This window comes from Panthera pardus, unplaced genomic scaffold (genome assembly GCF_024362965.1).
Source record: "Panthera pardus isolate Hobbes unplaced genomic scaffold, ASM2436296v1 HiC_scaffold_12, whole genome shotgun sequence".
Lineage (NCBI taxonomy): Eukaryota > Metazoa > Chordata > Mammalia > Carnivora > Felidae > Panthera > Panthera pardus.
In genome coordinates, this window is record NW_026526677.1 from 96,919,440 (window position 1) to 96,942,285 (window position 22,846).

A 22,846-nucleotide genomic window follows, 5' to 3' on the forward strand; every position below is an offset into this window, starting at 1 on the left:
GAACAGTCCGAAGGACCGAATGAGAGAAGGCACACAAGAATGTTTTCCAGAACACGTTATCCAAAAAAGATCACACAGATGAGGGGGTGGCAAGCCTGGTGTCACAGAGAGAGCAAGCTCGAATCACACCATTCCTGGGTTTGAACTCTGCTCTTTCACTATTATAAGAATAACCCGAGTATACTGGTGTCCTAGGGCCTGCTATGACAAAGTGTCAAAAATTGGGTGGCTTAAAAAAAACAGAAATGTATTGTCTCAGAGTTTGGAGGCTAGAAGTTCAAAATCAAGGTGTCAGTGGGGCCGTGCTCCCTCTGAAGGCTTTATAAAAATTTTTTTAAACGTTTATTCATTTATGAGAGACAGAGAGCACAAGCAGGGTAGGGGCAGAGAGAGAGGGAGACACAGAAGTGAAGCAGGCTCCAGGCTCCGAGCTGTCAGCCCAGAGCCCGACGTGGGGCTGGAACTCACAAACTGTGAGATCATGACCTGAGCCGAAGTCGGACGCTCTACTGACTGAGCCACCCAGGCGCCCCTTAGACGTTAGGGGAGGACTCCCTCCTTGTCACCTGAAGCTTCAGGTGGTCCTTGGCGTTTCTTGGCTTGTAGATACATCATCCCAACCTGTCTCCAAATTCACACGGTCTTCTCCCCTGTGTCCCCATTTCTCTCTTTTTATACAGACACCTCTCGTTGGATTAGGACTCACCCTAATCCAGTATGACCTCATCTTAACTTGATTGTATCTGCAGAGACCCTGTTTCTAAATTAGGTCACAGTCACAGGTCCTGGGGCTTAGGACCTCAACATGTCTTTTGAGGGGATACAATTCAACCCATAACAAGAGTCCATAACATCACAGGTGTCTGGCACATGGGAGGCGCTCCATGAACCGGAGTTCTCTTCGTCGTGAAAGAGAGGAGGGGGAATCAGAATCCCCCTTAATTCACAAGACACACACATCAGTGACAGCGTCTACAGAGACCAACTGCTCACATTTTTTTCTGTTTTAGCCTAGAGGGCTTGGGATTTCGATGCTGCCTCCCCTCTCAGAGGATCGGCCTCCTCTCCTAAGACGGGCCGTGATCGTGACGGATGCTGAGGCCCAGCACGAGACAGCGCTCTTCCGAGCTGCTTGAATGGGCTCTGTGACGAGGGGACCTTTCCTCCTGCAGAAATGGGCCGTAGCGGCTACCAGCTCCGTGCGCCCAGGCTGGGACTGTGAATACAGGCAATCCCCTTTCTGCAGGGCTGGGATTTGGGGCCTGGGAAGGAGTCAGAAGCCAGAGGGTCACTTCTTCAGCTGGCCCGTGGGATGAGCTCTTGATCCCTCCCCTGTAGGGCAGGCTTTGGTGGTGGCAGGTAACACACTGGAAGACACCATGTTAACGTGACCTTGGACACCTATAATGACTCGAGTATTGGGGGGGGATCCACGTAATAGCTGTGTGCTTAGAGACAGTTTGGATGAAAGGATGAGAACAAGTTTCTTCTGGTTCGGTAAGAAAACTACGGAAAGTCAACTCTGCACGGGCAACGTAACTATCCACTTTGCGGATGGGGTACAGCCAGGGTACCCTGGCAGGCCCGTCCTCCGCTGCCCATTGGTGTGCTTTCGCAAACTCCTGTAGACGCTCACTGTACTTGCGCCAGCCAACCTAACCAGAGAAGCCTTTCTTTTCTTTTGTTTTTCTTTTTTTTTTCGAGGACGCAGAAGAGGGGACAGACCAGAGATAAGCGATGTTATCTATTCACCAGTATGGATAACCCAGAGAGGAAAGAGTCCACATTCCCTCACCAGACGCAATGCTTGGCGTGAACCAAGGTGCACCGGGGAGTCGGTGAGATCCTTGAAAAGGCTGGGATAACTTATCGGGACTGGGGACCCTGTCCCTAGGCAGAAGCAGAGTGACCACTCTGTGGTCCCACACCCTGTGCACCAAGGGATGAGCAATCACTCTTGGTCATCTCTATTCAGTGAGGCAGAAGCAATTTTTACTGGAAAGCCCACAAGTGTGACTTTTCCATTCTTCCTGTTTGCAAGTCCGTGCAGCTGATGGGGGAAAAAATAGCCCAGCTCATTTGCATTTAAGTCTTGAAATCTAAATATTTCCGTGAGTCATTCATTATTACCATATAACTCAGTGTTTGCATGCAAATAACTTTAATGACATAAATGCTTATAAAATAAGTCTCTTACCATATGAACTCGGTAAAGAATGCTAATTCCCAGAGTCATGAATGGCTTGGAGAAATCAATCACCTTCTCCCGTTCAGCAGTAATGGTGAGGCCTGCCACAGCCAGGTCTGCTTTCTGAAAGGGACAGAGAAAGCCCATCAGTGGGGTGGCCATGTTAGATGCAGGTATGGGGACTTGTGACCGGAGGTCATCACTACTGGGGAGATGTCACTCTGGTCTGGTTTCTCTGTGTGGGAAGTGACTCTAGATAGTCACAGTACATCCCAGGCCTGAACATAACAGGACATGGGTATTGAAGCTATAGCTCATGGTCATTTGAGGTCAGACCCCTCTAAATACATCAGTAAGTATAAAAAGCCGGGGGCATCACTACAGACCGTTCAGAGATAGTCTCGCAACGCCCTAGGCGAGGGAAAACTGGCACATAGGCTGCTGGATTCTCAACATCAAGTAGTTTTTAAATTCAACTTCTTAATTTGCTCTGTCAACAGAACTTGATAGAGTTGCCAGGTTGTAGAGGATGCGTGGTGGGAGGCAGTTACAGCGAAAAACAAAAATGATGTAACCACGGAAATGAGAAACAATCTAATGCAACCCCACTCATTTCATGGTGAGGACATGGAGGCTCAAATTGAGCTGGTGGCCCGACGTCACAGAGTCTGTCCTTGTCGGAGCTGGGGCTGGACCCAGGGCCTCCGGGACCACTGGCCACTTACGTTGCTGTTAAGGTTAAAATTCAGGTGCCATAGAACTAAAAGAAGGGTCTCTGGCCCTTCATGCAAAACCACCAGAATCTGTTCCAAGGACATTTCCTTCCTTCCTTCCTTCCTTTCTTTTCTTTCTTTTTCTTTCTTTCTTTCTTTCTTTCTTTCTTTCTTTCTTTCTTTCTTTTCTTTCTTTCCTTTCTTTTTCTTCCTTCCTTCCTTTCTTTCCTTCTTTCCTTCCTTCCTTTTCTTTTTCTTCCTTCCTTCCTTCCTTTCCTTCCTTCTTCTTCCTTCCTTCCTTCCTTCTTCCTTCCTTCCTTTTTCTTCCTTCCTTCCTTCCTCTTTCTTTCTTCCTTCCTTCCTTCATTTCTTTCTTTCTTTCTCCTTTCTTTCTTTCCTTCCTTCCTTCCTTCCTTCCTTCCTTCCTTCCTTCCTTTCTTTCTTTCTTTCTTTCTTTCTTTCTTTCTTTCTTTCTTTCTTTCTTTCTTTCTTTCTTTCTTTCTTTCTTCTACTTGCACCTCAGGTGCCCAATTTGGATAACAGTCTGTCCTGAATTCAAGCCCTCTGGGTAAGGAGATGCTATAGGCTTCCTCGATGCTCCTCTTGGCCACAAAGTCCTTCCTTGAACCTAACTGAAACCCATCCTGTGGCAAAGCAAATTCAATTTCTTCCTATTGGGTCGGCTCCCTTTGCACATGCTATGGAGGGGACAAGCCCAGAACTGGTACACAGTTCTGGTCTGCGTGCTGCCCTCATCAACTAACTTAGCCTAGTCGCTTCATGTCTCTAGATGTCCTTGACCTCATCCTTAAGCCAAGGATGTGAGGTGAAGACAGGGCGAGGACCCTTCCCAGAAATTCTCTAACAGGGATTCTCCACATCTAGTCTCTGACCACCAGCATCAGAATCACCTGCAGGCCTTACAAAAATGCGAATTTCTAAATTTTCTTAATGTTTATTTTTGAGGGGGAGGGAGGGGCAGAAAGATCTTTTAAAATGTTTATTTTTTTTGAGAGAGAGATGGGGAGGGGGCAGAGGATCTGAAGCGGGCTCTGTGCTGACAGCAGAAAGCCTGACATGGGGCTTGAGCTTACGAACCGTGAGATCATGACCTGAGTCGAAGTCAGATAGTTAACCAACTGAGCCACCCAGGTGCCCTTAAAATGCAAATTTCTGAGTCACATCCCAGACCCCTGAATCAGACTGTGCTGGTGGGTCACCAGCATCTGTATTTGTAACAAGTTGCCCACGTGATCCTGACTACCACAAATATTGAAGAGCCATGTTTTATAACCGGGGCGTGTATCTCAGACTGGCCTCCACCGGTTTCCATTTCAGCTTAACTCCTTCTTCTAATTCTGGTGGATCAGCTGATGGAGAAGAGGTAGACAGAAATAAGAAAGGGAAGTGTCCGACCATCTACAAACAGGCCGGGCTGTTCTGAACGAGTGCACACACATACATACACACACACACACACACACACACGCACGTACATGATTCTTCCTAAATCACTGCAAAGAAAATAGAGAGATAAACACGCTGGCCCTCATTGTGCACACAAGGGAATCTGAGATTTGTGTACAAGAAGGATAAATCCATTGGCAAAGGTCAGTCTCTTCTGCATTTCAACCTTGAGTCTCCACTCCTGGTCCGTGTTCCGTCTGCCAGAGCAGCCACGTGATCCTGGCGTAGGTTAACAAACTCAGGGCCTTATAAAGCGAGACCGGGCTTAAATAAAAGAAACAAGGGTGAAGACGTAAGAGATTTTTAATAAAAAATAAACATGTGAATGCCTCATTGTGCTCATTCTGCGTTTCTCCAAGAGAGCGCTGATTGCTGCTATCAAGTGAATCAATCCTTGAGATTAAAAAATGAAGTTTGATGAGAAGATTGTTAACACCTTCATTTGGGACACTTTGGAGGGCTGCTGGGGCCTTTCAGAACCTCAGCCCCCCGATGACAGCGGCACTGGCTGGAGGCCCACTCGAGAGCACAGGTGTACAGCAACAGAAATCAACCAAGCACAAAGGCCCAGCAGGTGCGATGTCAGACTCATGAGTGTGGGTTTCCAGCCAATTGGCAGCCCAAGCCCTGCATGAACCTTCGGAGGAGACGAGTTAAGTGGGTTGGATTGAAGGAACTGAAGAAAAGATCAGGAAAACCAAAACTCATAAAACGGGCAAAGGTACACAGCTTCCGGTCCCTCCTCTGGTTCTTTAAGAGCACATATTCCATCCACCCCCCAAATTAACCAAATTCAACAACTCTAGCCCCAAGGTTTTTAATTTTTTGATGTTTGTTTATTTTTGAGAGAGAGAGAGACAGAGCATGAGCGGGGGAGGGGCAGAGAGAGAGGGAGACAGAATCTGAAACAGGCTCCAGGCTCTGAGCTGTCAGCACAGAGACCGACGCGGGGCTCGAACCCACGGACTGTGAGATCATGACCCGAGCCGAAGTCGGACGCTCAGCCGCCGAGCCACCTAGGCGCCCCTCTATCCCCAAGTTTCTTTTCCTCACACAGCTTTCCTCCAAAAAGGGCAAACTTTGAATTGAAATTTGGAAATCATGGCACACGTTTATAAAAGTTGGCCAACAATGACATTAGGGTAAAACAATTCCATATGGAGAGAAAGGTGGAAATGGACGGTGTCACAGGAGTGATACTTTCCTGGGTGCTTACAGAACTACCACATACCCAGAGGGGGTGTGTGCCCCAGGCTCAGACAGGGCATTTCTGTCCACTCACAAAGAGACGCTTCCCAAACTAGTTGGGGGCAGGGGAGGCAGGAAAGGAGGGGTGGGGTGGGAAAAAGCTAAAAGAAACCACGGAGGTGTGCTCGTGGCTGTTTCTTACACTTAACTTAGTATAGAATAGTAATTGTCTACCCTGGCTTCCGTGCATCCTGAAGTATCAGCAACAACCTCTCAGGGTCAGGTTATTCCAAAAGATGTGCCTGCATTTTATTTCATCTGAGTTAAAAAGACATTCTGCTACAGGAGCACCTGGGTGGCTCAGTCGGTTAAGTGTCTTACTCTTGGTTTCGGCTTAAGTCACCATCTCACACTCCCTTGTGTTGGAGCCCCGCATCGGGCTCTGCGCTGTCAGCACAGAGCCTGCTTGGGATTCTCTCTCTCTCTTCCTCTCTCTCTCTCTGCCCTTCCCCCACTCACGCTGTCTCTGTCTCTCTCAAAATAAATAAGTAAACCTTAAAAAAAAGACATTATGCTATAGAGCCATCTTCGATGAGACGATATGCCACGAAACCAAATGGACAGCCAAAGGGAGGTGGGAATGTTAAACTGTTAGCAACTGTCAGTGTGGGGGAAGGAAGGAAGTACGGGCATGCCCATAGCTCAGGCCAGCCCTGCCGGGTCTCTTGGCCGCTCACAGCAGGAGGGCTGTGCTCTCCCGTGGAAAAAGCAGTAGGCAGGACATCTCAAGACCCGGCTCTTGTTGCAGCTGGGCCACAAACTCATGGTGCCCGTGGGCAAGTCATTCCCTTTTCTGGGCCAAAGTTGTAGCCACTGTAAAATGAAAGGGTTCAACCAAATGCCCTCTAAACTCTTCTTCCAGCTCCCAGACCTCACACTTGGCATTTCGCTTTGCTAGAAGAGGCGGAGCTTAGTTTAACCGACTCCTTTTGCTCAAGGAGATGACGGCGGTCGGCAGAATCGGATGCTGTGGAGCAGTTGGGGAGAATGAGCTCGGAGGAGGAAACTGCCAGACGTGTCGGGCCAAGAGCAGCAGCCGACAGGGACCCCAGGCAGGGGAAGGAAATCCAGAGAGGTCGGGAAAGTGCACCACCGTCTGGAGAGCAGGTCCGGGAGCGGTCCCACGGGCAGGGAAACCAGCAAAGGCTGGGACCCCCAGAGCCAGAGGAAGAGAGGGAGGGCTGACAAAAGAGAACTGGTAGAGAGTTCTGTATGCAGCATGGTGTTCCTGATCTTGGGGTGTTGAGTGTGTGTGTGTGTGTGTGTGTGTGTGTGTGTGTGCGCGCTGCGCGCACATGCGCGGGCACACAGGGGCATATAAATACATTCCCTCCGAAAACCCGCTCTCCTCCCCATTTTCAATTGAAAGTGTTCTTTGAAGAGCTTCATGTTCTGCCTCTGAGAGATCCCCCTCTTTTATCTCCTGGATGTTTGTAGAATTTACAAGGGGAGGGCAGGCTGGAGCCAGCCTGGAGGTGACTTCCAAAACAGACTATCCTTTGCCTCGTGGAGTTTAATAGGGGTCATGCAACTGCCTCCATTGCTATCAAAGCCTGGAGGCCCAGTGTGGCTGCCGCTCTCCTCCCGGGAGCTGGGGCTTGGCTGGGAAGAAGGCGGCAGGTTCCCAGCAGGGCTCCCGGGTCGCCTGAACCTGCTGCCGCCACCCTGCGCCTCCCTGAGAACACCACTACCACCGGGAAGGCGGGAAGGCGTCTGATGGCCGCAGATCCCGGATAGCCCGAAGGGAACGAAACACTCTTCTGTGTCCTTCTCCTCTTTCAGAGAGCTGCTGCCCTCTTTCGGGCAACATGCGCTCCCACCCCCTCAGCAGTGCCCCAGCAGCACTGGCCGATGGCCTCCGGTGGCCTCAGCCCAGCCTCCCCCTCCCACCTCCCAGAGAACCAAGCTAAAGAGAGGTGGGACAGGGTGGAAGGCCATGTGCCCAGAGCAACTCGGCCTCTCTGGGACTCATTTTACCGGGCTATACAGTGTGGACAATGCCTGGGAGAGTCCAGAGAGATGCTGGACCTATGTCTGGAGTGGCCGTTGACACAGGGCTAAGACTCAGCCTTCTGTGTGGGGCAGACCTGTCCTGACTCTGTTAGTACGCACTTGTTTGCTGTGTGACTTTAGGCGAGACATTGAACCTCTCTAAGCCCCAGTCTGCCCGTATGCAAACTGGGGGTCATCACAGTGCCTACCTCCTAGAATTGCTGAGAAAGCGAATGGTTCAGAGTAAGTACTCGGTAAATGTTTGCCTTTAGGATGATAATCTCAACAAGGGCCTCTGGAGACGATATCTTAACCCGGGATGAGATATCTTAACCCGGGATGAGTAGGAACGTCTGGGCGGGGGTGCTGGGGGCAGCCAGGCTGTTCTACTTCCAGGTAGGGCAGAGGCCTCTGGACACTTGGCCCCTGGTGGTCTTTCCCGGGTGACCTGGGACATGCACAGAGCTGTGCTGACAGGACGTGCTTCTCTGGTGTGGCTGCCTGTCTCTGAAGATTCACCTAAGGACCCTCTGAGGCCTCATGCTGTCCCCATGCTTAGAAAACTCTGGCTTTTTTTTTTCACCGGGTCCCCCTCCCCCCCCCCCCAAGTCCTCAGTTTCCTGCCCCCTGGGCGGCGGGGGGCCTGGCTGTTTTTCCATGCCAGCCCCTTTCCGCCCCTTTGCCAGTCACATCTGCACATCCCTTATTTCACCTGCTACTCAGGCCCCATAGTGCCTCCCATTCTTTGCTGCCATTTATTTAACTCTGTAATTGTGTTACTTAACTCTGGAAAGCTTTGGGAGGCTACAGTTGGAATGAGAAAATGCTACACAGAATGAGGTTGTACTGAGCATTCCTGGAAACCTTCACTCCAAGGTAATTGTGTCTGGAGATCCCTTGTATATCGAAGAGGCTTACAGAATTCCAAGCAAGGCCGGTCTGAGGCTGCAAGATGGGAGCTGGCATAACGCATATAAATACCCAGATAGGGAGGAGCTCCGTCCGAGTCCATCAGGGAGGCTTGCCAGGGAAGGATAACTAACGCACATTAGGCCCTGGCTGAGGATGATATGGGGCCACTGAGCAGGCGCTGTGTCCCGGGTTCCCCCCTTGAGTGTGGGCTCTCGGGGTAGGCAGCGACAGCCTGCACAGCCCCCAGTGTCCCCTCCTCCTCTGCAACGCTCAGCATTCCCTCACCCCTCTTTACGGACTCTCCACCTTGCTGTAGGCAGCGTGCAAGGTGCTGAGATACAGGCGTGGCCCCGTGCCGCAGAGGGCTTGCAGTCCGGAGGGGAGGTGGACAGTCATGAGACAGTCGAACTATTTGTAAAGTGACAGCTGCAACAGGTTTTATAAAAGGGTCATATAAGGCACCATGAGAAGGTACAAGAGGGGGTGGATAGAGTCTGGGAGGTCTATGGGGGCTTCCCCCAGAGGAGATGCAGTTGCCTGAATAGGAGCTACCTGTGAGAAGGCCTGGGGTGAGCACGCCCAGTGGAAGGACCGCATGTGCCAAGGCCCCGAGGCAGAAAGGTACTTGGTGCATTCCAGAGATTGGAAGAAAGCCAGAGTGGCTGGAGAACACAGGACTGAGGAGCCTGCTATAAGATGAGGCTGGAGAGGCAGGCAGAAGAGGCGACAGCTTGAAAAGCACTTGGATGGCCCTGAGTATTTTAAGCAGTGGATGGCCTACAAGATACAGTTTGGAATACTAACCTCGCTAACACCTATAGCCCTTCCTGTGTGTCAGGAGCTGGACCGAGCACAGTATGTGTGTCATCTCACTTACTGCTCACAAAACCCCTAGGAGGTAAGTTACTATTATTATCCCCATTTTACAGGGCACAGTGAGGCATAGAGAGGTTAGGGAACTTGCCCAAGGTTGCACAGCAAATAAAAGGCAGAGCCGGGACTCCAACCTGGGCAGTTTCATTTCAGAGGCTGTATCGTGAACCTGCACCAAATTCAATTGGCTCTAGTGAAGAAAAAAGATTAAAGAGAGGCAAGAAAGGACCATCCTCATTATTATTTTCCCATGTTCGCTATTTAAAAAAAATTTTTTTAACATTTATTCATTTTTGAGAACCAGAGAGAGGCCAAGCATGAGTGGGGGAGGGGCAGAGACAGAGGGAGACACAGAATCCAAAGTGGGCTCCAGGGTCTGAGCTGTCGGCACAGAGCCCGACGTGGGGCTCAAACTCGAGGAGTGCGAGATCATGACCTGAGCCGAAGTCGGACGCTTAACTGACTGAACCACCCAGGCGCCCCGCTTGTTTGCCCTTTATACCACTCCACACAGGGCAACCTGATGTCCATGCCCCCACTCCATCAACATCAGCCAGCTGGACATGGTACCACATCCCAGAGATGCTTTCCAGCCCTTATCCTGCTGAACCTCCTAGCCAGCCATTCTTCTCAGCCCCTTGCCCGGCCCTCCTGAATGAGGTCAATGTCAAGGACACACAGCCCTCCCTCCACGTCTCTGACTCCATTGCCACGCATCACCGGCACCAGGCCAAATCGGGCTCACGTTCCAGCCCTGCCAGTCACCGACTGTGTGACAGTGGGTAGGTTTTACATCCCCTCCAAACTCACTTCTCGCTTCTGTAAATGGAGACGATAATCACCAGCTCGGGGCTGTTGTGAGGACAAATGACACGTAACGCGCAAAGCACGGGGCCCGGCATATACAGAGGCTCAATACATAGTGGCTATTAATATTCTTTTTCTACAAAGATGAACTTTGACACCACGACAACTCTACCCTTCCTCCCTCTTAAAAAATTATCCACGATCCCCACTCCCCTGAAGTCCGCCCTCATGAACTCCTGTGACTTCAGCCTCACTTCCCAGGACCCCTTGGGCTCCCCCACCCTGCACCAGTCTGGCTCGGCTGACTCCAAACACCTTGTACTTCCTGACAGCAGTGGCTCCCAAGGCGTTGCTTCCTCCACCTAGAATGTCCAACCCACATCGCCACCTACCCTCCAAGGCCCATTCACAGCTGACCTCCTCTGCAAAAACTTCTATGGCCTCCCCAGGAATGAGCCCGTCCTCATATCACCAAAGGTGATAAGACACTGCTTATACCACTCACGTGGCATAGGCCATATAATGCCCTGGATTCGAACAGGGGGCCAGGGCTCGTACTCGAACTCTGTACTTACTAGCTGTGCGACCTTGGGAAAGGACTTACCTTCTCTGTGCCTCAGTTTCTTCTTCCATCAAGTGGGCAAAATAGCAGTTCCTACCTTCATGGGGTCTCTGTGGGAATTAAATGAGGAACCCGTGCAAAGGCTCTGCCTGGCACAGAATAACTCAGAAGATATTAGCCCTTCTAATTATTCTTAGTGTCATTGTAGACATTCATATCTTAGCTCCTCATTGGATTATAAGAAGCAGGGACAAGGATTTTAAAATATTTAATGCATATAGCATTTCAAAGTTGCCATTGGTCTCATTTTACAGAGAAACCGAGGCCCAGAGAGGTTAGTAATTTGCTCAAGTACACAGAGCTAGGACAAGGAGAAAGTGAGCTTCAGACCCATATGGGGTATTAGGACCATTTATGTGGCTTTCTGATGGCTGCACTGGGCACAGTGATTTTCCCAAAGTGGGCACACGGCGAGTCCCTAATGAACAACCAGGACGGCCCATGGTGCAGGACACGGGAGGACAAGCCACCAAACGTGGCCTGCCCTCGAGTCCCTTCATGCTGACAGCAGAATCAGGCAGATGTCTGACACGTGCCTGTAAGCAGGGGGGATTTTATCAGGAAGTCAGAATGTTACAACCAGATTCAGGTCATGACCCGGATCGGTCAGATACAATCCTCATCCTCCAGCCTAAGGCAGACTCGGGGCCCTGGATCCCGGCCAGAGGGCTCCCTTTTCCCCTTATACCCTCCCAGGCCCAGTCCCCCCGTAAGCCCGCTCAGGAGAGAGCTTGCCCAGGTTCTGTGCTTACAGGCGGCTGTCAGGGGAGAGGTGTTCGTTCTCCCCCCAGGAAAGTCTAGGGATGGTGAGGACAGTCACGTCCTCGCCGGGCCCGGTGGCCGGAGAGAAGAGGAAGGACTGGCTCCATGGAGCCAGTTTCTAGACTCTGGCCGGCCCTCAGTCCCTGCTGTGCAGTGGAACAGATTAACATCTGCAGCTCAGCCCATTTGAAATTAGATTATCTGCTTACTTCCTGTCTTTTGATCGATTTACCTGCTGGGTGTCTTCCTCCACCCCCCTCTCCGCCACCTCCCGCCTAGTGAGATGCCCAGGGACCTGCCATGACTCACTGAGGTCACCAGGCAGAGCGGCAGTGGATTCTGAAGGAGACGGGGGAAGCTCACTCCCACTCCTGGCGCGAGCTTCTGCAGAAGTCATCATTTAGGCCTTCCTAATAACATGCCTGAGAAGGGCGCACATCTGCTCTCCTGCCACAGGAGGCAGGCTGTCTTCCCCCTCCTCCCCGTGGGCACTGGGGCCGAGCATGAACTCACTCTCAGGGCTCACATGCCATCTGCACGACGTCCGGCGTCCTCGTCCACTGGGGACACTGGATGCCAGCCCCACCCCTTCTGCTTTCAGGACATGGGAACAGGGGTAAGGGCAAAGACAAGAGCACCCAGTTAGCACGCACGCCCGCACGCACCGACCAGCCAGCACCCGGGCCCCCGAGGCTGCCCGCCCCTATCGAGGGGGAGGCTCTGATCAGAGCTTTCGCGAACCGGTCTGAGCCCAAATGTGTGGGATTTATCCGTGCTCACTGGGCTGGGTCCGTCCTCAGTAATGCTCGGGGCGCAGAGGGCCAGAGCAGCGTTAGTATTCCTGGGGAAGCGGCGATGTCATTCGCAGGTCCGAAGGCTCCCCGGTGCTATTTCTCGAGGTGACAGTCTGCTCTCAGGGTTGGATGAATTTCTTTAGAGTTAAATTAAAATCCCCATGAAATATTTAGTTGGCTCAGCTCAGGGCTGTATTATTGGCCTATGCGGGCAGATTTCAGTTAAGAACCAGGCTGAAGGTAAGAAGGGGTTGGCAGGTCAGCCACCAGTGAAGTGGTGGAGCACCGGAGGGTCTGAGCAAATGTTGACCTTTGACCTCTTGTCATAGTCTCCCATTCACGGGCCATGGGCCTTCTTGCCTTTTGGGGAGAGACAGATGTCTGTTTAAATCCCAGCCCTGCCATTCGCCAGCTGAGCAAATTACCTCCAGTCCGGGCTTCAGTCTCCTCCTCTCTAAAATGGGTGAAATAATGTCTTTTATGTTTGCTGTGAGGATTAAATGTAATAACCTATGTAAACGGAGCTCAGGTGCGGTCCTGCCTCTTCCTCTCTCCCCTTCCAAATGTAGTTTTTCAAGGGTCTCTTGAAAAACGAAAGCAGATTATGCTGTTCTAGTCTGTATTGACTTAATCTTTTTTATGCCCGTGGCCCCTTTCAGCACTCTGGTGAGGTCTGTGAACCCCTTCTTTAGAAATGTTTAAAAATGATTATTCTGCCTGGGTGGCTCAGTCGGTTAGGCGTCCGACTTCGGCTCAGGTCATGATCTCACGGTTTGTGGGTTCAAGCCCCGCGTCGGGGTCTGTGCTGGTAGCTTGGAGCCTGGAGCCTGCTTTGACTTCTATGTTCCTCCTCTTTCTCTGCCTCTCCCCCGTTAGCACTCAGTCTCTCTCAAAAATAAATAAAATTAAAAAAAAACTAAAAAATGATTATTCTATTTACTGTATTGCATAACTGTATTACACAGAAATACAGTTGTCAGGCTGTCTGGGTGGCTCAGTCACTTGAGCGTGTGACTTTGGCTTAGGTCATGATCTCACGGTTCGTGGGTTCGAGCCCTGCATCGGGCTCCGTGCTGACAGCTTGGAGCCTGGATGGAGTCTGCTTCAGATTCTGTGTCTCCCCCTCTTTCTCTCTGTCTGCCCCTCCCTTGCTTGTGCACTGTCTCTCAAAAATAAATAAGCACTGGGGGGGGGGGGGAAGAAATCCAGTTGTAAAATATTTTTACATCTTTGTGTTACAGTGACCTTGGAGCTACAGGTAGGTCTAAGACCAGCACTATACTGACATGACTGGTGACAAAGTCACAGGTATGGTTCATATCAGTATGCTTTGTTGCCCACATTCGTAATTAAAAGAAATAACACATTTCAGTTTAAATTTAGAAACCAAATAGATGTAAATTTTCCTCTTCTAAGTTTATGGACTCTCCTGATGCTATCTATCCTCAGACCCTTGGGCGGGCAGGCAAAGAACCCACAGAAACTTCTCAGCTTACAAACAGTACAGGCTGATCCTTGAACAATGCAGGGGGCGGGGCGCTGACCCCCTGCCCAGTCGAAAATCTACGTAAAACGTTTGGCTCACCCAAAACTTAACTACTAATAGCCTACTGTTGACCGGAAGCCTAACCGATAACAGTCGATTAATTCGTATTTTGTAGGTCATATGCATTAAATATCATATTCTCACAATGAAGCGAGTAGAGAAAAGAAAATGCTATTCAGAAAATACGTCGTACTGTATTACACTACTGTACTGTATGTATAGAAAATAAATCTGTGTCTAAGTGGATCCAGGCCACTCAAACCCAAGTTGATCAAGGGTCAGCTGTAATCGTTGACCACGGCCCACGGGCGTCAGGGCCCGCAGCCTACTCACCACACTCCGGCCATGCTGGCCTTCGTCTTGCTCCTCCGACAGGGCAAGTTCATTTGCATCTGCACATCTACGCTCTTCTCCGGCTGCAGGGCTCTGCCTTGGCCTTGGCCTTGGCTAGGCTGGCTTCTTCCCACCGTCCAGATCTCCAAGTGGTTTTCCTCGTGTGCCCATCTAACGGACCCCTCTCTCTGACGCTCTGTCTTATTGTCCTGTTGTGTCTTCTTCACAGCAAACATTACAATGCAAAGCTGTCTCATTTATGCGTTCATTTCGCTGTTTATTGTCTAGAATGCAAGCTCCAGGAGGCAGGAACCTGTAATGTGTTTTTTTTTTGCTACAGCCTTATGAATACCCCATTTCCCCCAAACTGATAAATCCCCCAGGCCACGTGACAATAAAGTCATCAGCAGGCCGTGTGTTAAGAGGCACTAGATCTCTACTGGCAAGCTTTCATACTTCTGCCCGTCTCCCACTCCCGCCAGCTGCCAAAAAAGCCAGGTGGGATCTGGGGCACAGCGTGGGGCCCCGCCACTGAGCGCCGCTAACTGGCCCACGGGGGGATCAAACTCGCAGCCCCGACTTCATAAGCAGGGGGCTTGCACTGACCACGCCAGCTCTACAAGGTTCCGGGCCTACGCCGTGAGAGCACGTTCAGGTTCAGACAGGCTCAGGCAAGTGGCTTCTGCTGCTGGAGGAATCTGACAGCACCACTAGCCCACGATGCTGTCTTTCTTTTATTTCCCTTCCCACCTGTCAGTCTTGTAATGAAAAATGGTGCCACTCGCAGGCCTGTTATTAGGACTGTTTCGGTGCGATGAAATCAAGCAGCACCAGGTGTTGGAAGCATTGCTGAAGTTACAGAAGCTTCCCCTCCTCCCCCGTCTCTACTCCAAGCCGATAAGTCCCCTCCACTGTCTCACTCAGCCCTCACTGTCCTGTTGGACAGGAGGGAGCCCCCAGCTCTGCTTCAGACTGGCCACTGAGCTGCCCCACGGCACGAGCAAGGGTGAGCGGTGATCTGACCAGTCAGATCCAAGAACCGGGTAGCCCCAGCTTTGTTCTCGTCTCTTATCAATATAGGCACAAGTCAAAACCGTTGCAAAGGGCAGGAGGGGAGGGCATTTTCTCAGGGATCCCTGTAGTTTTTTGAGGAGAGAGCTAGAGACGTCGTCATAAACCTCTGGCCACTCTTCTTGGGTGGCAAAGTCCATCTGGTCGACTTCAGAAAGGTGTCCCACCTTGTTCATATGGGTCATGTGCCTACCAATAATAACATCCTCAAAGCGCTTTTCACAAGGCTGCATTTGGCTCCACAACAACTACAAGGTCAGCAGTAGCCAATTTAGAGACTGGGGAATGAGGCTCAGCAGAGTTATGTGGTATTAAATTGGGGGTAATGGTTGCCTTTGGGAAGGAGGGGTGTATAGAGAGAAAGGAGGCGTGTTGGCGGGGTGGGACAAGGGGCCCTCAGCGTGCTGGTCATGGTGTTATTTCTTGACCCGGATAGTGATTCCATAAGTATGTCCCCTTGGTGACAATTCATCAAGCTGGCACTTAAGATTTATGTGCTTTTCTATCTGTGTATTTAAATTAAAATGTTTTTCAAAAAGTTAAGTGATTTGCCCGAGTAGAAGAACGAATGGCTGCCTTCACGCCTGACACTGAGCACCTTGCTGACTCCGAAACCCACAGGGGCTGCAGCGGCTGCATTAACTGTGCCACAGTCTGGGAACTTCACACACCCAAGAAAGGGACACTACTGTGGATCTCTGTTTAAACGCCTGAGTGATGGCTAATTCAAGAAGGACGGGAAGGGACAGCTGGATGTTTTAACGCGATTTGCATTCGCATCTGGATGGAGAAAAGTCTAGCTCCCTAGTCTGGTCCAAACAGCTGAACAGACTGAAACTTTTGGACGAGCCAACTCTTTGTCCAATGAACACCGGGCAAAGCCCCGGGGAAGCCTGGCTTTCCCCTGGGGAAGCCTGCTGGGAGCTGCAATCACCCTCCAGCACTGAGTGGTTCCCATTCTAGGTGGGTCTTGAAACCTAGAGGAGAGGGGAAATTCAGCCTGTCACAGATTCAACAGCAATGCTCTCGTAGTGCTTTGTGACAGAGAGTTGTCAGAGGGCCCCGGGTTTAAGTCTGCCTCTTGGTAGCTGTGTGACCTTGGGCAACTCACTTAGCCTCTCTTAACTTGTTGTCTCATGAGCAAAGTAGGAAGGGTAACGGCTTCTATTTCACTGGGCTGTGAGGGTAAAATGAGCTAATGTATAGGGCCTGATGCAGAGGAAATGTTCATTGATCAACAAATGCTCACTGCCATTGTCACGCTCTTCCTGATCCTGGCATCCTGCCTCTATCCTCTGTCTGTTCTCTTTGAAGCCCCCAGGACCTGGCCTCTACTCTGGGCTGCACCATCCTGCCTGGGGCGGGGCGGGGGGGGGTGGTCCTCTGAAGGCTAAGCCCTTCTACCCGATTTGCTCCTATGTGAGTCCCCTTCACTTTCGACGGACACCAACGTACACGCGTGCTGTTACCTGACGCCATCCACCTTGTTTTGATCTCTTGCCTGTGGCCCCACTGTTCGCCACTCCCCAGCTGCCAGCCAGGGCCCCAGTCCACTGTTCCACTGCCATCCAGGATGTGGTGGGTCTGCTCAGGGTGTCTCCCGGATTTGGATAGGGGATCCATTTGGCAAGAGTCGACAGCATCTTTCCGAGCAGTCCAAATTCATTGAATGGACCCCAGGCTGCCATTTTAAAAGAGGTGGGCCTTTGTTCTGTTGCCTCAATTGCAAATGCGGATGCAGTTGGAGCAGGAATGTGTCACCAAGCAGGGGAGCATATCTGAGGGCTGCAGAAGATAAGGAATCATTCCACAGGTTCTAGAAAGGGTGGAGCAGAACAGGGCTCCCGGCTGCTTCGAGAGCTGCCAAAACACCACCATTGGCACGATCAAGACAGGCCTGGTTCTCATGCTGACAAATGGCGGGATGTCAGCTGCTCCTGACAAGCTATGGGATGGCAAGAAAAATAGCCTGTGAATAAGCCCCTCAAAGCATATAACGATTCTGGCCGAGAACTGTGAGACGGGGAGGCCAAGCCATGGCAACAAGCAAGTTGAACACCACAAGACCTTCTGGTGCAAATTCATTTCTGTGAGTGAGAGATGGCCAGAGGACAGAGGGAGCTGTCACATTCAGATTCTTTGAAGCAGGCCTATTTATTCACAGGGAGACAAGAGATGAGCGGGGCCTGCCTGCTGGGGCAGGGCAGGGAGCCACAGCAGCAGGATCTGATGACTGAGGTACCGCTAGGTAAGCAAAGCCTGGTATGTGTTCGGGGCGGCTCTGTGTGGTAATTAAAAGAACACACCGTGGACCCATCTGAGCTTGGAGTCCACCACTTTGCAGCCACCACGTGGCTTGGATGAGTTCACCTCAGGGCCTGTTTGCGGATCTACAAGACGGGGGTAAGAAGACATTGCCTTGTAAGGTTCTTTAACGATTAGATGAGATAATATTTGCAAAGCGATTGTTAGTACGTAGTGAGTGCTCGGTCAAAAGCGCCCGTTAATTATCTTTAGAGTACTTTCCAGCCAAGGGACAGGCGGAAGGTCAGCACAGGGAGCCACAAGGGCTTGAGCACGGCACATGAGTCTCAGGTGAGGTGACTCAGACGTCCGGGCAGGTGATCCGGGAGCCTGCTCCATGATGCTCAGGCCACTGCTACCCCTCAACACACAGACTCAGGAAACAAAGCCAGCAAGTACAACGGGACAAGGTTTACTCCAAGGGCAGTTGGAAGATAAATGTATGTGATGGGGGCTGAGAGGATACCCAGTTAGGCTAACTGAAGATTCAAGAGAGGACAGAGGTGGGCTGTGATTCGGGGAACAAATTAGGAGACGGGGGTCGGGGGGTGGTGGTCAATTTAAAGCCAGACAGCCAGCCCTGGACATCCTTATACCTTGGCGAGAGGAAAGAGGGGTGAGGTTGCTTATGCAGGGGGTGAGCTGGAGGCCCAGCTGTACGTTGTGGGGGAAGGCAGAGATTTATAGGAAGCCTGTGTAGGCCCAATGGCTGCTGTGAAAGGGCAGCCCCAGAGAAGACATCAACTCCTACAGCACCAACCTGCTGAATGCACCAGCATATCTAGGCCAATTGTGTGCTTTCCCTGTTGCTAGTCAAAGGGATCATCTGAAAACTTGTAGCTGGTTCTTAGCATCGGGCTGTTCTGTCCAGGCTTGAACTTTCTTGGGGCCAGGGGGTGTAATGGTCCGTTCTTTTGCACATGCCTTCACAGCATCCCATCCATCCATCTATCCATCCGTCCATCCATCTATCCCTCTGTCCATCCATCCATCCACCCACCCATCCATCCACTCATCCATCTGTCCATCCGTCCATCCATCCACCCACCCACCCAACCATCCACTCATCCATCTACCCATCCACCCACCCACTCATCCACCCACCCACTCATCCATCCATCCATCCATCCATCCCATAATTGCTGAGTGCTAGTGTATCCTGGGCCTGTTCCAGGTGCTACCAGTACACGAATAAGACAGATGTAGTCCCTGATCTCAGAGAACTCACATTCTAGTGAAGGGAGATGCACAAGAATCAAATAGTCCCATTATAAGCAAGAGGATTTCAGATGGTGATGATCTCTTTGAAGATAATACAACAAGGTAATGTGGTAGAATGTAACTAAGAGAAAAGATGGGGGTTCCTTAGGGTGGCAGAGAAAGAATGTATCTTGGAGGAGGTGACACCTGGTTTAGACCTAAATAATGAGAGGGAAATAGTAGATTGGAGACTTGGGGAAAACAGATTTTTGGTAGAACGAAGAGCAAATGTACGGGTTGTATGTTGGCATGAAGCATGCTGTGTCCAAGGAACCAAGGCAAGGCCAGTAGTGATGCAGCAGAGAGAGCGAAAGCCAAGTGACAGGAGATACAGGGCCCTGGGGGCTCTTGATCAGTCCTTCAGATCCTAGGGATATTGGTGAAATTGTGGCTGATGCAAAACAGGGCACAGGGGGAAGAGATACGCTCATTTAACATGTGAGCAACAGTAGCCCAGGAAGATTCAGCTGCTAATTTACGATTCAGGGACAGACCTTGACTTGCAACTCAAGGTATTTTTCTCTAAGCCTAAGAGGACATGTGGACTGCCTAGCACCTTGTCACCTAACACAGGTGCCTCTTCCCCCAAGAGATGGCCCGGAGAACCTTCCCTCCAATTTCTGCTCCTTGTGCCCCCCTTTCCCACAAGAAAAGGGCAAGAAAAGAGGGGGGCTCAGAACAGTACAGCAGGCCACCACTATTGCATGTAGCATCTGGAAAGCTGCCGGACCTCCCCACTGTGAGAGCAGGACTGGTTATGGGCTGCTTGCTCTGTTGATCTGGTAAACTTAGGTAGTGTCCAGGCATGGTGTGGCAAAGAGGAATCAACCCAGGTCAGCCTGGGAGAGGGAAGGACCAGCCCCAGGTGCCTACATCTCAAGGGAGCAGGTGCACATCCCTGAGTGTGTGTGTGTGTGTGTGTGTGTGTGTGTGTGTGTGTGTGTAGAGGGGGATGGATGGCAGGGAGGCTGAGGACCTGAGCTTTAGGCCCAGAGACGAAGTACAAGGACAGCCTCCTGCAGAGAGAGAGGGGTAACAGGCGACAGGGACAGGAGAGGGCTTGCACTCCCTGTGAGTTACCACATGACAGGCACACTATGGAGACTGTAGTTCACTGATTTCTAACCCGGAGGTGGCTGCCATTATTTCCACTTGGAGAATGAAGACCCGGGGGTCAGAAACGCTGGGTGACTTGCCCTCACAGCTTTCACCTGGAAGAGCAGAGATCTGCACAGGTGGCCCAGGGGGCAGGAAAGGGGTGTGGGGACAGGGGTGAGCATGGCCACTCCTTCCATTTCTGCACCGCGTGTATCCTGATGACTCCCAACTGGAGAGCAGGCCCAGCTCTGCCCTCCCGCTGGCCTCCCTCACCCACGACCTCCTGTCCTTCTCGCCCTCAGAGTCCTGCTGGCACTTCAGACCCATGTCATGTACTCCGTGTATGTCTTCGTCTCCTAAAGGTACTCTTTTTCTATGTACTATTTCTCAGTTCATGACTTTACCAGCCACCTGTCATCCAAAACAGAGAGCAGGAGTCAGCCCGGAGTCTGCCCTTGCCCTCCCTCCCTTGCTCTCTCCCCATTCAATAACCAAGCCCCATCCATTTTACTTCTGCAATGCCTGCTTAATCCATTACCGCAACTCGACTCTCACTGCTGCTGCCATCATTCAAGTCTTCATTTGAATTATTCAGTAGTCTCTGCACTGGTCTCCTTGCTTCCAGTTCCTTCCCACTCTATCCATCTACTGAACTGCACGGGCAGCAGCGGTTCTCAAAGTCGAGAGGCATAGGCACCAGCGGTTCCCGAACTGGAGATCACGGGCACCAACCAGTGCTCTCGAACTTGAACGTGCATCACAACCACCTGAAAAACCTGTTAAAATGCAAACTGCTGGGCCCCACTCCAGAGTTTCTGATTCAGTAGGTCGGGATGGGGCCCCCGAGTTTGGATTCTGCACAAGTCCCGGATGATGCTGATGCTGCTGGTTCAAGGTACACAATTTGAGAACCACTTCCTTGGGGTCTGTTTCTACACCAAGGACCTACTCAGGTCAGTCCTCTGCTTAAAAAACAAACAAACAAACAAACAAAAAAACAAACACCCCAGAAACTCCCTACTATCTTTGAAATCTTTAAAATCGAGCCCAAACTCCTGCAGCACCTGGGTGGCTCAGTTGGTTAAGCACCCAACTTGGGCTCGGGTCATGGTCTCAGAGTTCATGGGTTCGAGCCTCGCATCAGGCTCTGTGCAGACAGGAGATCCTCTGTCTCCCTCTCTCTCTGCCCCTTCCCCACCTCTCAAAAAAAAAAAAAAATCTTAAAAAAATAAAATCAAGCCCAAACTGCTTACAGTGATCCTCACCACCTGGCCTAGCCATGCCTTTCCCGCATCACCTCAAGCTACTGACCTCCCTTCAACCTGTAATGAGCCTACATCGCACTACTCACGTTCCTTAAGGCTGTCAAATATTTCAGACTCTGCGTCTGCCCACACAGTTCCCGGCCTGCAACTCTTTCCCCCCTGGAGCTTGTCCACTTCCTACTTGTCCATCAAGGTCCAACTTGACTGTACCTGCCTTTCAGGCATCATAGTGTGTTAGAAGGGCTGTGGACTTTGATGTCAGCCAGGCTTGGCTTTGAATTCCAGATCAATCCCTTGTTAGCCGTGTGACCTTGAATTAGCCTCTCCGTTAAGCTGGGGTTAACCTCAGCGTCTTCATTATAAAATGTGAATCATAATAGTCATCTTTTAAGATTGTTGTTGGAGAGGAAATGATGTATGATAAATGTCTGACAGGTAGTAGGTAGTCAACAAACAATAGCTATTATTATCATTAGCTCTGTTCGAAAGTTCTGCCTGGCTTCCTGGAGACGAACAGTTTCCTTTTTCCTCTGTGTTCCCACAAAGTTTTGTATGATTCCATTTTGCGTACATCACATACTATGGTCTCATTATTTTTATACATTGGACCTCATTCCAAGTATAGCTGGGGCCATTGTATGACTTAGAAAAAATTGATCCTCTCAGCAGGCGTAGTGGGCACATGGTTTGGCAAACTAAAGGCTTCTCTGTAGGAAGAGAATCTACAGGTGGATCCATGCCCCCACCACTGCACATGCTTGGTGAGCAGTGCGAGTGTTAGGTTTCAGGCCCTGTTCACTCCTTGTACAATATACTACCTGTACAACTGTATTTGGAGGTTCTATGTATATAGCATGTGAGTTCAGGGCAAGTAAGAACTGTGTCTTATCTACCTGAATCCACAACTGATGTTGAATCAATGTACCCACGGGCAGGTAATATTGGCTGAGGATGGGAAATACATCAGCAGGGTTAGTTAGGGCTCTGGCCTCAGGTGCAGGGGTAGGATCCTTACTCCTGTGGAGAAAGGGAGCCCAAGGACCAGGGTTAGACTCAGGCTTGAGGAATAATCAGGGGCCGAATTGCTAAAACTAGGTGGTGAACAAGAACGTACTTTGGGGACTGAGACAGAGGTTAAGTGCCCAGGTGTTGAACTGGAGTTCGAGAAAGAGCTCTTAGAGCCCAGAATATGAATGAGCCTGCAGATAACATCTTACCTCTGCCATATGGGGTGGGCAATCAGGACCAGAGTACCCTTAGAAGATACTAACATACCATTTTCTATAGCTTCCTTCCCCACCCCTGCCCCACATCAATTCCTTACTGCCTGTCTCTTCTGCCGAACAGCAAGCCAATCTCTTAGAAGGCTTTCAGATGCCTTAATTAATACATTTCCATTTCTTTTGCAGACCCCTCGCTCCCCTTAACAGCTGGCACTCAGTGGGGAAGGAGGAAATAATTCCCAAGAAGTGAGCCTCTGACAATTTCCCAGCCTGCTTCTAGACGCCCATGGGGTTTGGAGGAATTCCCAGTCTGAAGCTGCTGATATAACTCTGAACACGACTGAAGCCCAATCCCCCCGAGAGTCCCA

At 50.8% G+C, this 22,846-nt stretch overlaps 1 protein-coding gene across 3 annotated transcripts in view; it reads right to left on the bottom strand.

The window, feature by feature from the left end:
• The window catches only part of GRIK4 (glutamate ionotropic receptor kainate type subunit 4), a 425,772-nt gene that overhangs the window by 43,235 nt on the left and 359,691 nt on the right, over window positions 1–22,846 (bottom strand). For all 3 annotated transcript variants that reach the window (XM_053900360.1, XM_053900361.1, XM_053900359.1), the window contains one exon: window positions 2,198–2,311. In XM_053900360.1, the coding sequence (XP_053756335.1) occupies window positions 2,198–2,311 (114 nt within the window). The remainder of the gene's footprint in view (window positions 1–2,197; window positions 2,312–22,846) is intronic.